The sequence below is a fragment of the Dama dama genome, chromosome 1 (assembly GCF_033118175.1).
Source record: "Dama dama isolate Ldn47 chromosome 1, ASM3311817v1, whole genome shotgun sequence".
Lineage (NCBI taxonomy): Eukaryota > Metazoa > Chordata > Mammalia > Artiodactyla > Cervidae > Dama > Dama dama.
In genome coordinates this window covers 16,844,337-16,859,916 of record NC_083681.1, presented here as the reverse complement: position 1 = coordinate 16,859,916, position 15,580 = coordinate 16,844,337, and the positions used below count along the sequence as shown (strand labels likewise).

The window sequence follows — 15,580 nt, the reverse complement described above, 5'->3', positions numbered from 1 at the left end:
CAGGTTGATTCCTCCAGTTCCATTCTTCTTTCTCAAGATTACTTTGGCTATTCGAGGTTTTTTGTATTTCCATACAAATTGTGAAATTATTTGGTCTAGTTCTGTGAAAAATACCGTTGGTAGCTTGATAGGGATTGCATTGAATCTATAGATTGCTTTGGGTAGAATAGCCATTTTGACAATATTGATTCTTCCAATCCATGAACACGGTATGTTTCTCCATCTGTTTGTGTCCTCTTTGATTTCTTTCATCAGTGTTTTATAGTTTTCTATGTATAGGTCTTTTGTTTCTTTAGGTAGATATACTCCTAAGTATTTTATTCTTTTTGTTGCAATGGTGAATGGTATTGTTTCCTTAATTTCTCTTTCTGTTTTTTCATTGTTAGTATATAGGAATGCAAGGGATTTCTGTGTGTTAATTTTATATCCTGCAACTTTACTATATTCATTGATTAGCTCTAGTAATTTTCTGGTAGAGTCTTTAGGGTCTATGTAGAGGATCATGTCATCTGCAAACAGTGAGAGTTTCACTTCTTCTTTTCCTATCTGGATTCCTTTTACTTCTTTTTTTGCTCTGATTGCTGTGGCCAAAACTTCCAACACTATGTTGAATAGTAGTGGTGAGAGTGGGCACCCTTGTCTTGTTCCTGATTTCAGGGGAAATGCTTTCAATTTTTCACCATTGAGGGTGATGCTTGCTGTGGGTTTGTCATACATAGCTTTTATTATGTTGAGGTATGTTCCTTCTATTCCTGCTTTTTGGAGAGTTTTAATCATAAATGAGTGTTGAATTTTGTCAAAGGCTTTCTCTGCATCTATTGAGATAATCATATGGTTTTTATCTTTCAATTTGTTAATGTGGTGTATTACATTGATTGATTTGCGGATATTAAAGAATCCTTGCATTCCTGGGATAAAGCCCACTTGGTCATGGTGTATGATTTTTTTAATATGTTGTTGGATTCTGTTTGCTAGAATTTTGTTAAGGATTTTTGCATCTATGTTCATCAGTGATATTGGCCTGTAGTTTTCTTTTTTTGTGGCATCTTTGTCTGGTTTTGGAATTAGGGTGATGGTGGCCTCATAGAATGAGTTTGGAAGCTTACCTTCATCTGCAATTTTCTGGAAGAGTTTGAGTAAGATAGGTGTTAGCTCTTCTCTAAATTTTTGGTAGAATTCAGCTGTGAAGCCATCTGGTCCTGGGCTTTTGTTTGCTGGAAGATTTTTGATTACAGTTTTGATTTCCTTGCTTGTGATGGGTCTGTTAACATCTTCTCTTTCTTCCTGGTTCAGTTTTGGAAAGTTATACTTTTCTAAGAATTTGTCCATTTCATCCAAGTTGTCCATTTTATTGGCATAGAGCTGCTGGTAGTAGTCTCTTATGATCCTTTGTATTTCAGTGTTGTCTGTTGTGATCTCTCCATTTTCATTTCTAATTTTGCTAATTTGGTTCTTCTCTCTTTGTTTCTTAATGAGTCTTGCTAATGGTTTGTCAATTTTGTTTATTTTTTCAAAAAACCAGCTTTTAGCTTTGTTGATTTTTGCTATGGTCTCCTTAGTTTCTATTGCATTTATTTCTGCCCTGATTTTTAAGATTTCTTTCCTTCTGCTAACCCTGGGGTTCTTCATTTCTTCCTTCTCTAATTGCTTTAGGTGTAGAGTTAGGTTATTTATTTGGCTTTTTTCTTGTTTCTTGATGTAAGCCTGTAATGCTATGAACCTTCCCCTTAGCACTGCTTTTACAGTGTCCCATAGATTTTGGGTTGTTGTGTTTTCATTTCATTCATTTCTATACATATTTTGATTTCTTCTATGATTTGTTGGTTATTCAGAAGCGTGTTATTTAGCCTCCATATGTTTGAATTTTTAACAATTTTTTTTCCTGTAATTGAGATCTAATCTTACTGCACTGTGGTCAGAAAAGATGACTGGAATGATTTCAATTTTTTTGAATTTTCCAAGACCAGATTTATGGCCCAGGATGTGATCTATTCTGGAGAAGGTTCCGTGTGCACTTGAGAAAAAGGTGAAGTTGATTGTTTTGGGGTGAAATGTCCTATAGATATCAATTAGGTCTAGCTGGTCCATTGTGTCATTTAAGGTTTGTGTTTCCTTGTTATTTTTCTGTTTAGTTGATCTATCCATAGTTGTGAGTGGGGTATTAAAGTCTCCCACTGTTATTGTGTTACTATTAATTTCCTCTTTCATACTCGTTAGTGTTTGCCATACATATTGTGGTGCTCATATGTTGGGTGCATATATATTTATAATTGTTATATCTTCTTCTTGGATTGATCCTTTGATCATTATGTAGTGTCCTTCTTTGTCTCTTTTCACATCCTTTATTTGAAAGTCTATTTTATCTGATATGAGTATTGCTACTCCTGCTTTCTTTTGGTCTCTGTTTGCATGAAATATTTTTTTCCAGCCCTTCACTTTTAGTCTGTATGTGTCTCTTGTTTTGAGGTGGGTCTCTTGTAGACAGCATATGTAGGGGTCTTGTTTTTGTATCCATTCAGCCAATCTTTGTCTTTTGGTTGGGGCATTCAACCCATTTACATTTAAGGTAATTATTGATAGGTGTGGTCCTGTTGCCATTTACTTTGTTGTTTTGGGTTCACGTTTATATAAGCTTTCTGCATTTCCTGTCTAGAGAAGATCCTTTAGCATTTGTTGAAGAGCTGGTTTGGTGGTGCTGAATTCTCTCAGCTTTTGTTTATCTGTAAAGCTTTTGAATTCTCCTTCATATCTGAATGAGATCCTTGCTGGATACAGTAATCTAGGTTGTAGGTTATTCTCTTTCATTACTTTCAGTACGTCCTGCCATTCCCTTCTGGCCTGGAGGGTTTCTATTGATAGATCAGCTGTCATCCTTATGGGAATCCCTTTGTGTGTTATTTGTTGTTTCTCCCTTGCTGCTTTTAATATTTGTTCTTTGTGTTTGATCTTTGTTAATTTGATTAATATGTGTCTTGGGGTGTTTCACCTTGGGTTTATCCTGTTTGGGACTCTCTGGGTTTCTTGGACTTGGGTGGCTATTTCCTTCCCCATTTTAGGGAAGTTTTCAGCTATTATCTCCTCGAGTATTTTGTCATGGCCTTTCTTTTTGTCTTCTTCTTCTGGAACTCCTATGATTCGAATGTTGGGGTGTTTCACATTGTCCCAGAGGTCCCTGAGGTTGTCCTCATTTCTTTTGATCCTTTTTTCTTTTTTCCTCTCTGCTTCATTTATTTCCACCATTTTATCTTCTGCCTCCGTTATTCTACTCTTGGTTCCCTCCAAAGTGTTTTTGATCTCATTCATTGCATTATTCATTTTTAATTGACTCTTTTTTATTTCTTCTAGGTCTTTATTAAACATTTCTTGTATCTTTTCAATCTTTGTCTCCAGGCTATTTATCTGTAACTCCATTTTGTTTTCAAGATTTTGGATCATTTTTATTATCATTATTCTAAATTCTTTTTCAGGTAGATTCCCTATCTCCTCCTCTTTTGTTTGACTTGGTGGGCATTTTTCATGTTCCTTTACCTGTTGGGTATTTCTTTGCCTTTTCATCTTGTTTAGATTGCTGTGTCTGGAGTGGGCTTTCTGTATTCTGGAGGTCTGTGGTTCCTTTTTATTGTGGAGGATTTACCCAGTGGGTGGGGTTAGACGATTGGCTTGTCAAGGTTTCCTGGTTAGGGAAGCTTGCGTCAGTGTTCTGGTGCGTGGAACTTGATTTCTTCTCTTTGGAGAGCAATGGAGTGCCCAGTAATGAGTTTTGAGATGGGTCTATGTGTTAGGTGTGACCTTGGGCAGCCTGTATGTTGACGTTCAGGGCTATGTTCCTGCGTTGCTGGAGAATGCGTGGTATGTCTTGCTCTAAAACTTATTGGCTCTTGGGTGGTGGTTGGTTTCAGTGTAGGTATGGAGGCTTTGGACGGTCACTTATTACTTAAAGTTCCATGTAGTCAGGAGTTTTCTGGTGTTCTCAGGTTTTGGGCTTAAGTCTCCTGCCTCTGGATTTCAGTTTTATTCTTCCTGTAGTCTCAGGACTTCTCCAACTATACAGCACTGATAATAAAACTTCGAGGTTAATGGCGAAAAGATTCTCCTCCGTTAGGGATACCCAAAGAGGTTCACAGAGTTACATGAAGAAGAGGAGAGGGAGGAGGGAGATAGAGATGAGCAGGAGGAGAAAAAGGGGGACTCAAGAGGAGAGAGACAGATCTACGCAACTGTCTGTTCCCAGAGTGTTCTCCGTAGCCCAGACACCTACAAAGATTCACAGAATTGGATTGGGAAGAGAAGGGGAAAGGAGGAAATAAGAGGTGTTCTGAGGTAGAAAACAGAGAGTCAAGATTGGGAGAGAATAATCTTCGGTTTAAAAATAGGGCTTCTCTCTCTTTTTTTTTTTTTGGTAAGGTTATAGTGTATTGAAAATGAAAATTAAGGAGCAGTAGAGGAGTACTAGAGGACTTTAAAAGAAATAAGAGAAAAAGAAAAATAGAAAATAGAAGAGAAAAAGGAAAGAAAAAAAAGAAGAAAAAAGAAAAAAAAAGAAAAAAAAATTTTTTTTCCCTATCAGAGAAATGCAAATCAAAACCACAATGAGGTACCATTACACGCCAGTCAGGATGGCTGCTATCCAAAAGTCTACAAGCAATAAATGCTGGAGAGGGTGTGGAGAAAAGGGAACCCTCTTACACTGTTGGTGGGAATGCAAACTAGTACAGCCGCTATGGAAAACTGTGGAGATTTCTTAAAAAACTGGAAATAGAACTGCCATATGACCCAGCAATCCCACTTCTGGGCATACACACTGAGGAAACCAGATCTGAAAGAGACACGTGCACCCCAATGTTCATCGCACCACTGTTTATAATAGCCAGGACATGGAAGCAACCTAGATGCCCATCAGCAGATGAATGGATAAGGAAGCTGTGGTACATATACACCATGGAATATTACTCAGCCATTAAAAAGAATTCATTTGAACCAGTCCTAATGAGATGGATAAAACTGGAGCCCATTATACAGAGTGAAGTAAGCCAGAAAGATAAAGAACATTACAGCATACTAACACATATATATGGAATCTAGAAAGATGGTAACGATAACCCTATATGCAAAACAGAAAAAGAGACACAGAAATACAGAACAGACTTTTGAACTCTGTGGGAGAAGGTGAGGGTGGGATGTTTCAAAAGAACAGCATGTATACTATCTATGGTGAAACAGATCACCAGCCCAGGTGGGATGCATGAGACAAGTGCTCGGGCCTGGTGCACTGGGAAGACCCAGAGGAATCGGGAGGAGAGGGAGGCGGGAGGGGGGATCAGGATGGGGAATACGTGTAAATCTATGGCTGATTCATATCAATGTATGACAAAAAAAAAATAATAATAATAAATAAATAAATAAATAAATCGTAAAAATCTATGAAAATGAAAGTTAAGGAGTAATGGGGGAGTAATAGGGAATTTTAAAGGAAAATAAAAGAGAAAAAATAAAAAATAAAAAAATAAAAAAATTTTTTTTTTCTTACTTAAAAAAAAAAAAAAAAAGTAAAAATATATCTAGGAATTTCTCTGGAGCTGTTGCGGTCAGTGTGGGTTCGGCTCAGTTTCAGATAGCTCCTCGTTCCAGCTTACAGTTCTCGATATCTACAGGCCCCTTCCGGTGTAGTCGGCGTTTTCTACAGGGATTTTAATCTGTTGCACCAGTCCCTTCTGAAGCGGTTCCCTTTGTTTATTTGGCTTCTGTTAGCCGGTCTCTTCAGAGCCTCATTTCCGCCCTGACACAGGCGGGTGGAGGTGGACTCTTATTCAGGTAGCTAGTTCCGTCGCTCTGCGGGGCGGGGCTGGCACTGCGGGGCGGGGCTGGCGCCGCGGGGAGGGGCTGGCACCGCGGGGAGGGGCTGGCGCTGTGGGGATGGGCTGGCGCTGCCGGGAGGGGCTGACGCTGCTTTCGGGAGGGGCTGACGCTGCTTTCGGGAGGGGCTGACGCTGCTTTCTCCGTCTGCGCTGCTCAGGCTCCTGGCTGCTCTGTATAGAGCGCGCCCCGCGCTGCGCGCGGTTCCAGCCCTCGGGTGTTCCACAAAAGCGCGGAACAAAAAGCTGCGCCTGCTCTCTGTGCCTTCCCCGTCAGAGCGGTCCAGGCAGCGAGGGGCTTGATGGGCGCACTCTCCCCAGGTGTGGCGCGCCCACTCCCTTCCGCGGACCCAGTTTCAGTTTCCGCTGGCGCCAGTCGGGTGCGTGCGCCTTCTGCCCTCCGCGACCCCAGCCCCAGTCCGCGCTGGTGGGGTGCCTGCGCCCTGTGTCTCGCCGCGACCTTCCCCTCCCCCCTGCCTCCTGCCTCCGGCGGGGCTGGGCCGGTCCGCAGCCTGCGAGCCCTTCTCTGGACTTTCTGGGTCCCTTTGTTCTGCAAACAGCCGGCAGTGTGTTTGGGCCGGTTAACTGTCTCTCTTTTGGTCTCCCACAGTTCAAGTTGGCAACTCACAGAAGCTCCCTCCGATTGTCCTCAGGGCACTCAGGCCCGGACCCTACCCCAAGCAATGCCGCCTAAGATTCCCTTCCCTGGACGGATCTCCGTCCTTAGCTCTTTTGTCTCACTTTTTATCTTTTATATTTTGTCCTACCTCCTTTTGAAGACAATGGGCTGCTTTTCTGGGCGCCTGATGACCTCAGCTAGCGATCAGAAGTTGTTTTGCGAAGTTTGCTCTGCGTTCAGTTATTCTTTTGATGAATTTGTAGGAGAGAAAGTGGTCTCCCCGTCCTACTCCTCCGCCATCTTGGCTCCCGACTCGGGTTCAATTTCTGATCCAGGAAGATCCCATATGCCTCAGAGCAACCGAACCTGGGCACCACAACTATTGAGTCTGTGCTCTAGAGCTGGGGAACGGCAACTGCTGAAGCCCACGAGCCCTAGAGCCTGTACTTAGCAACAAGAGAAGTCATCCCAGTGAGAAACCCGGGCACCACCCCTGGAGAGTAGCCCCCATTTGCCACAACTACAGGAAAGCTTGTGCAGCAATGACCCAGCACAGACAAAAATCAATCAATCAATTTTTTTTTTAAAGGGTTACACTTTCTTAAAAAAAAAATTTTTTTTTTTTCCTTACCTAATCAGGACAAGCAGTGTTAAGTGTACAGGTTAGCTGTAACAATAAACTTGTTTCTAAATTAGTTTTCTTGTCCTCAGTAGGCATTTCTCCAAAGAAGATATACAAATGGCCAACAGGCACATGAAGATTCTCAACACTGCTAATTATTAGAGAAATGCAAATCAAAACCACAATGACATCACCTCATACCTGTCAGAATGGACATCTGAAAAAGTATAGAAATAAACGCTGCAGAGGGTATGGGTAAAAGGGAGCCCTCTTACACCATGAGGGGGAATGTAAGTTGGTGCAGCTACTATGGAGAACAGTACGGAGGTACTTTTAAAAAACTGAAATTATAGAGCTACCATATGATCTAACATAAAATGGATGGGAATGGGCTAATTTAATTCAGATGACCATTATATCTACCACTGTGGGCAAGAATCCCTTAGAACAAAATGGAGTAGTCCTCATAGTCAACAGAAGAGTCTAAAATGCAGTACTTGGGTGCAATCTCAGAAATGACAGAATGATCTCTGTTCGTTTCCAAGGCAAACCATTCAATATCGTGGTAATCCAAGTCTATGTCCCAACCACTAATGCTAAAGAAGCTTAAGTTGACCAGATCTATGAAGACCTACAAGGCCTTCTAGAACTAACACCAAAAATAGATGTCCTTTTTATCATAGGAGATTGGAATGCAAAAGCGGGAAGTTAAGAGATAGCTGGAATAATAAGCAAGTTTGGCCTTGGAGTACAAGATAAAATAGGGCATTGGCTAACAGAGTTTTGTCAAGAGCACACGTTGGTCATAGCAAACATCCTTTTCTAGCAATCCAAAAGATGACTCTACACATGGACATCATCAGACGGTCAATACCAAAATGAGATTGATAATATTCTTTGCAGCCAAAGATGAAGAAGCCTTATATCACCAGCAAAAACAAGACCTGGATCTGACTGTAGCTCATATCATGAGCTCCTTATTGCAAAATTCAGGGTTAAATTGAAGTAGGGAAAACCACTAGGCCATACACCTAAATATGACCTAAATCAATTTCCTTATGATTCTACAGTGGCAGTGACAAGTAGTTTTGAGGGATTAGATCTGGTAAACAGAGTGCCCAAGGAACTATGGATGGAGGTTCATGACATTGTACAAGAGGCAGTGACCAAAACCACCCCAAAGAAAGAAGTGCAAGAAGACGTAGTGGTTGTCTGAGGAGGCTTTACATATAGCTGAGGAAAGAGAAGCGAAAAGCAAGGGAGAAAGGGAAAGAATACCCAACTGAATGCAGAGCTCCAGAGAATAGCATGGACAGAGAGATAGGAAGGTCTTCCTAAATAAACAATGCAAAGAAATAGAGGAAAACAATAGAATCAGAAAACCTGGAGATCTCTTTAAGAAAATTAGAGATAGAGAGGGAACATTTATTAACACAAGGATGGGCACAATAAAGGACAGAAATGGTAAGGACCTAAGAGAAGCAGAAGAGATTAAGAAGTGGAAAGAATACACAGAAGAACATACAGGAAAGGTCTTAAAGGCCTGGATAACCACGATGGTATGGTGAGTAACCTAGAGCTGCTTTGAAGTTGTGTGTTCACTCAGTCGTGTCCAACTCTTTGTGACCCCATGGACTGTAGCCTGCCAGGCTCCTCTGTCCATGGGATTTCCCAGGCAAGAATACTGGAGTGGGCTGCCATTTCCTTCTCCAGGGGATCTTCCCAAGCCAGGGATCGAACCCCAGTCTCCCTCATTGCAGGCAGATTCTTAACCATCTGAGCCACCAGGGAAGTGCCATTCCTATAATTTTCAACCTCTCAGTTCTCTGTTGATTGGTTTAAAAACCAAAAGGGCACAGACTACCTGGGCTGACCAATCAGAGCCCTCATCCCATGATTACTGTTGATTGGTCCTGATCAAATTATACCTTTGTACAGGTATAAAGCCAGAGCCATCAGGACACTGGTCTGCATTTGGAGACCAGCTGCTGAGAGAACACAGTCTCTCTGGATCCTTGAATAGCTCCAATTGGAGTCAGGATTTTGTTGACTGGAGGTATGTCATTTTATTTCTACTTGTGCTTATAAGCAAAAGAGGTATTTTTCTATTACAAGTTTTTAAAAGTTACTATATATATATATATACTGTACTGTATACATATATATATAGAGAGAGAGAGTGAGAGAGAGACACATTGGGATATCATTTCCTTGTGTTTTTATTATTAAACTATTTTGTGACAAATGGAGCTAATTTTTTTCTTAATTTTTTTTTTTTGATAAAAATCACAAAGATTTTCAGGATAAAGCACCTCATTTAGTTAACTGGGATCCAATGAAAATAAGATGGTTTCTAGAATTGGGTAAGGAGTGAGTCAATTAGAAGGAACTTGAAAAATATGTGGGATCAAATTAAAGACTTTGATTGGATATGAGGATATTAGAATTAGGGTGGTGCTGATTGAGCTGAAACTGAGGTGGGACAGATAGAGCCAGACTTTGAGCACAACCTTTTTTATTTAGAGGCTGAATTCTTCAAGGAAACAATTTTCTGGGTTGTAGTGTTTCCTCATTTGGAATTAAGGTTTTAGATTAGCAGGAGGCAAGCACTTTTTTTTAATGTTTGTCCTTTAAAATACAAAGATGAAAAAGACATTTTATATTAGAAAGCAACATTTTTCCCCTGGTAAAATTCTCATTTATGCATTTAAAGTACAAGTATTAAATGCATATGATTTTGACTTCTTCTTTGGAGGCATGTATTTGTTATTAAAAGAATTGAAACTTTTTTACTATTTCACTTCATAGCTGATGTTAATTTGTACATGGGATCTATAGATTTTGTATGCTAATCAGTGTTCAGAAACTTGGTTGATCCATATATTTCTAATAATCTGTTTGTGAATGCAATTTAATAATTAGACTTTAGTTGGAATGTTTCAGATGTTTACCTATTAAGGGTAATGCTTGTTAGGAACATGCACATTGGTATCTGTACTTTCTGTCTTTCTCTGCCTTATTTCACTTGGAATAATACCCTCCACGTCAACCAATGCTGTTGTGAATGGCAAAATTTCATTCTTGTTTATCACTGAGTAGTATTCCACCAAATATCTATGTCATATCTTCTGTATTCATTCAACCATGGATGGACACTATGGTTGTTTGCATATCTTGGCTACTGTAAGTAATGCCTCAAGGAACCTAGGAGGGCAGATGTTATTTTGATATTCTGTTTTTATTTCATTTGGATATATACCCAGAAATGAGATTGTTGGATTATATAATAGTTCTATTTAAAATTTTTAAAGAACCTATATACAGTTTTCCATAGTATGTACCATAGCTGCACCAATTTACATTCCTGTTTAAAAAGTATATTTTTGCCCTTAAATTCAAATTTTGAAATTAAGATTGCTGTAAAAATTTTGTGTTAAATCAGTTCCTTTATCATCTACTCATCTTCAGATATTCTGTATTTTCTTTAGGTTTGGCTTTGAAACTTCCATGAGGACACTTTTTGCCACAGTGAGCTGAGAAACTGCCAGGCACTCAAGCCTGTGAATCCGGGGCGGCCTCCGAGGCACTTACACCCCCAACCAAAGAAAGTCACAGAGCTGCAGGCCGACGCAGGACTTGGTTCAGGGAGCCTTCCCCTCCGGGAAACACCCTCTTTCCTTGGGCTACAGAATACAGACGAGGGTGGGTTGTCCTTCTGCGGGATCAACAAGCTGGAAAAGATACCACCTCATTGGTTTAAAGGTTCTAGTCTGAGTCACTGCCCCTCAGACACAGCAAAAACTTCTAAAAACAAAGTCTAGGCAAGAGGTTACTCCCTAAGCGCTCAGGTGCCCACACATACCTAAGAGCCCGAGAGCCCACTGCTGATTATATTGCAGCCATGCAGTCTAAGCACCTTGGTTCCCAGAACCCAAGTTGTAAGATCATGACCTTCTACCCAACCATGGAAGAATTTGCGGACTTCAACAAATACATCGCTTACATAGAATCGCAAGGGGCCCACCGAGCAGGCTTGGCTAAGATAGTTCCACCCAAGGAATGGAAAGCCAGACAGACCTACGACGATATCGATGACATCTTAATAGCCGCTCCGCTGCAGCAGGTGGTCTCTGGGAGGGCAGGTGTGTTTACTCAATACCATAAAAAGAAGAAAGCCATGACCGTGGCAGAGTACCGCCGCTTAGCAAATACTGAAAAATACCAGACTCCATTCTACTCCGATTTTGAGGAATTGGAGCGAAAATATTGGAAAACCCGCCTGTACGAGTCCCCGATATACGGCGCGGACATCAGTGGCTCTTTATTTGATGAAACCACGAAGCAGTGGAACCTGGGGCACCTGGGCACCATCCAGGACCTGCTGGAGCAGGAGTGCGGCGTGGTCATCGAGGGCGTCAACACCCCCTACCTGTACTTCGGCATGTGGAAGACCGCCTTCGCCTGGCACACGGAGGACATGGACCTTTACAGCATCAACTTCCTGCACTTCGGGGAGCCCAAGACCTGGTACGCGGTGCCGCCCGAGCACGGCCGGCGCCTGGAACGCCTGGCCGGCGAGCTCTTCCCGGGCAGCTCGCGGGGCTGCGAGGCCTTCCTGCGGCACAAGGCGGCGCTCATCTCGCCCACGGTGCTCCGGGACAACGGCATCCCGTTCGGTCGGGTCACGCAGGAGGCGGGCGAGTTCATGGTCACCTTCCCCTACGGCTACCACTCGGGCTTCAACCACGGCTTCAACTGCGCCGAGGCCATCAACTTCGCCACCCCGCGCTGGGTCGATTATGGCAAAGCGGCCTCGCAGTGCAGCTGCGGCGAGGCGCAGGTGGCCTTCTCCATGGACGCCTTCGTGCGCATCCTGCAGCCCGAGCGCTATGAGCTGTGGAAGCGCGGGCAGGACCGGGCGGTGGTGAACCACGCCGAGCCCGCGGCGCCGGGCGGCCGGGAGCTGAGCGCCTGGAGGGAGGTGCACTCGCCCTGGGGAACCTGGCTCGCCTGCAACTCCCTGGAGCCGCGCCAGACCCCGCCGCGGACGCCAGGTGCATCCGCCCCAGATCACCACCCAACTGGCAGATGTGTTTCTAGTCGTCGTCCTCGCGAAAAGGGTACTCCAGAGCTGACTGTCCGACCCAGGCGAAGAAGAGCCTCTCCAAAGACTCAGATCTGAGACGCAGCCCCGCCCTGCAGAGCGACCCTGGATGGAACAACCCAGCCCGTGGGCCCCAACGTCTTGCTGAGGCCTCCGAGTATGACTGCTCTTAGCGGAAGCCTTTGTACCCCACTGCTCTTGGGTGTGGACGATCCTCGAGACTGGTCAACACTTATATTTCAGAGCTTTGGGTGTTAGCAGGTCATTAGTCTTGCCGGAGAGTCCCGCCTGTGTTGCCCCTGGAAGTGTAGTGGGTTTTTGAGTCTTTGATGTATGGGAAAAGTGTTTGCTGCCAGTATTTATTCACAACTATATTAAAGGCAACTAGGATGTTAACATCTGACTTGATTTCTGATGTTGTTCATTCAATCATTTGAGAGGTGTTTAGGCACTTTTCTGAATAATTCTATCAAAATATTTCAAGCAGAAGTTATTTTTATGAGCTTGTTGCGTCGTGTGGTGTTGATGAATGAGTTGGGGGTTGATTGTTGGGTTTGGGCTGACTGGATGGGTTGGGGGATTTGGTTTGCAGCCATATCTTAAGGATGAGGACATGGTGGAGATCACCTGGTACTTGTCTGACCCAAGTTGCTAGGAGAGGTGAGCCAACATAGGATAAAAAAATGCCATCATCTGAAAATCTTCTAACTTTCCACTACGTTTTCAATGCTGTGTGTCTATTTCACATGATTAAGTCATGGATACATCCCAGTAAATGAATCCACACAGAAATGAACTAAACAATTTCAAGTGGGCATACATTCTGTGAAGCAATGAAAGTCTAGTTCGAGTGGTATAGAAATACTTCCTAGCTGCTGCTGTTGCTAACTTGTTTCAGTCGTGTCCCACTCTGTGCGACCCCATAGACAGCAGCCCACCAGGCTCCCCCATCCCTGGGATTCTCAAGGCAAGAACACTGGAGTGGGTTGCCATTTCCTTCTCCAATGCATGCAAGTGAAAAGTGAAAGTGAAGTAGCTCAGTCGTGTCTGACTTTTTGCGAGCCCTTGGACTGCAGCCTACCAGGCTCCTCTATCCATGGGATTTTCCAGACGAGTACTGGAGTGGGTTGCCATTGCCGTCTCTGATACTTCCTAGAGCAGGAGACATTTCCCAGTCAAATGACAAGAAGGGAGATCCAGAGCTGATTTCCACTTGGAAGAAACAGCGGTGTAACAGACCTACCATAGAGCTTGGTGGTGTTTTTGCAGGACAGAAAGTTTTTGCACACTCCTTTGTGTCTGGGGCATAGAGAGGGGGAGGCAGGATTTGGGGTATGTAGGACCTTGTAGCTCATATTAAGTATTTGAGTTTGTTCAACTTGAAATGAGAAATCACTGGAAGTTTAAAACAGCACTTGACATGATATCATTTACACATTTAAATAATCACCTCCATTGTTCTGTGGACCATGTAGGGGCAGGAAAATGTAGTTGTGGGTGTATGAATGCTCAGTCATGTCTGACTCTTTGCAACCCCGTGGGTTGGAGCCTGCCAGGCTTTTCTGTCCACGGGATTCTCCAAGCAAGAATACTGGAGCAGGTTGCCATTTCCCAAGTGTCCTGTGTCTCCTGCATTGGCAAGCGGATGCTTTACCACTAGACACCTGGGAAGCCCAGAATGTAGTTAGAATATCTAAATAGTACAGGTGAGACTTGATGGTTACTGAGTTAGGCCCTAATTATGAAAATGTACAGAAGTGGTCAAACTCAGAATCATTCCTGGAAATTGAAAATGATAGTTTGGATGCTGAAGGAAACATTTCAGAGATACAAACCACATCTGTCTTCCCTCCCACTGTGCCCCAGAGAATTTCAGTAAGACTTTGGAATTTGAAGCATCATGTAAAACTAAAGGCTGGAGTCATGAAAAAATAAGGCTTGTTTGAAGTTCTGATTGAGGAGTAGCAAAAGCCCATAGGGCTTCCTCAGTGGCTCAGTGGTAAAGAATAAGCCTGCAATGCGGGAGACGCGGGTTCAATTCCTGGAGGAGGGCATGGCGACCCACTCTAGTATTCTTGCCTGGAGAATCCCATGGACAGAGAAGCCTGGTGGGCCACAGTCCATGGGGTTGCAAAGAGTTGGACGTGACAGAAGTGACTGAGCACTCATGCACAAAAGCCCATGTTTCATTCCTTTCACCATGCAGCTAGGCGACTTTGCCGTAGCATGTTCTGTGGAAAATTGAAGCTTAGAGGCTGAACTCATAGACCCGGGCACAGTGGGAGATGGTAGTAAGATGCTTGACTGACAAGATGATTAAGCCTTGTTTTGAGATGGTGGAACCACAGGACAGATGCAGACTGGGATTACTTGGAAGGCAGCAGCCCTATAAAGCAGCAGGACCAGAGTAGATCTTTATGAGCAGGGAGTAAACTTTCATGTGGTAAATAAGTGCAATATTGAGGGATTTTGGTCCTTTAATATAGGAAAGTTTTGGATACTGTACTGCAGAGTAATAAGGGACTCTGAAAAGTCTCTATGAGCCTGGCTCATATTGCTATTTTAAATTTTAGAAGCTGAAATTCTCCTTGCTATATTTCAGGAATATTACAGTCTCTTACCCCATAGATGCATATCCTGGAAAACCTAAGCTAACAAAATTAGGAGTTTTGAAGGAAAAGAAACAAAAGCAATTTTCAGAAAATATTGCTCCCATTGTACTCCTTATATTTTCACTCACTTTCATACTTAAAAGAAAATTTTCTTTGCCCAATGAAGACAAGAAGTATAAAAATTACAATTTAGCTTTATCAATATACTGGTTCCTAAATTAGTCTTCCTGACCTAAGTAGGCATTTCTCCAAAGAAGACATACAAATGGTCAACAGGCACAAGAAAAGATGCTCAACATCTCTATTTATTAGAGAAACGCAAATCAAAACCACAATGAGATCACTTCACACCTGTCAGAATGGCCATCATCAAAATATCTACAAATAATAAATCCTGAAGAGAATGTAACCTTCTTACACTTTTGGTGGAAATATAAAGTGCTTCAGTCACCATGGAGAACAGTATGGAAGTTCTTTAAAAAACAAGAATAGAACTACCATATGATCCAGCAATCCCACTCTTAAGCATACATCCAGAAAAGAGAAAAACCCACTGGAAAAGATACATGCACCCCAGTGTTTATAGTAGCACTATTTATAATGTCCAAGATAGGGCTCAGCTGGTAAAGAATCCGCCTGCAATGTGGGAGACCTGGGTTTGCTCCCTAGGTTGGGAAGATCCCCTGGAGAAGGGAAAGGCTACCCACTCCAGTATTCTTGCCTGGAGAATCCCCATGGACAGAGGAACCTGGCAGGCTGCAGTCCGTGGGG

At 42.8% G+C, this 15,580-nt stretch overlaps 1 protein-coding gene across 1 annotated transcript; it reads left to right on the top strand.

The window, feature by feature from the left end:
* Positions 1-10,991: 10,991 nt before the first annotated feature.
* LOC133064658 (lysine-specific demethylase 4D-like) lies at positions 10,992-12,370 on the top strand. The gene is made up of 2 exons (XM_061155051.1): positions 10,992-12,147; positions 12,213-12,370. Exons 1-2 carry the CDS (start codon positions 10,995-10,997, stop codon positions 12,368-12,370), a joined length of 1,311 nt encoding a protein of 436 aa, XP_061011034.1. The 5' UTR covers positions 10,992-10,994.
* The last annotated feature ends 3,210 nt before the right edge of the window (positions 12,371-15,580 follow it).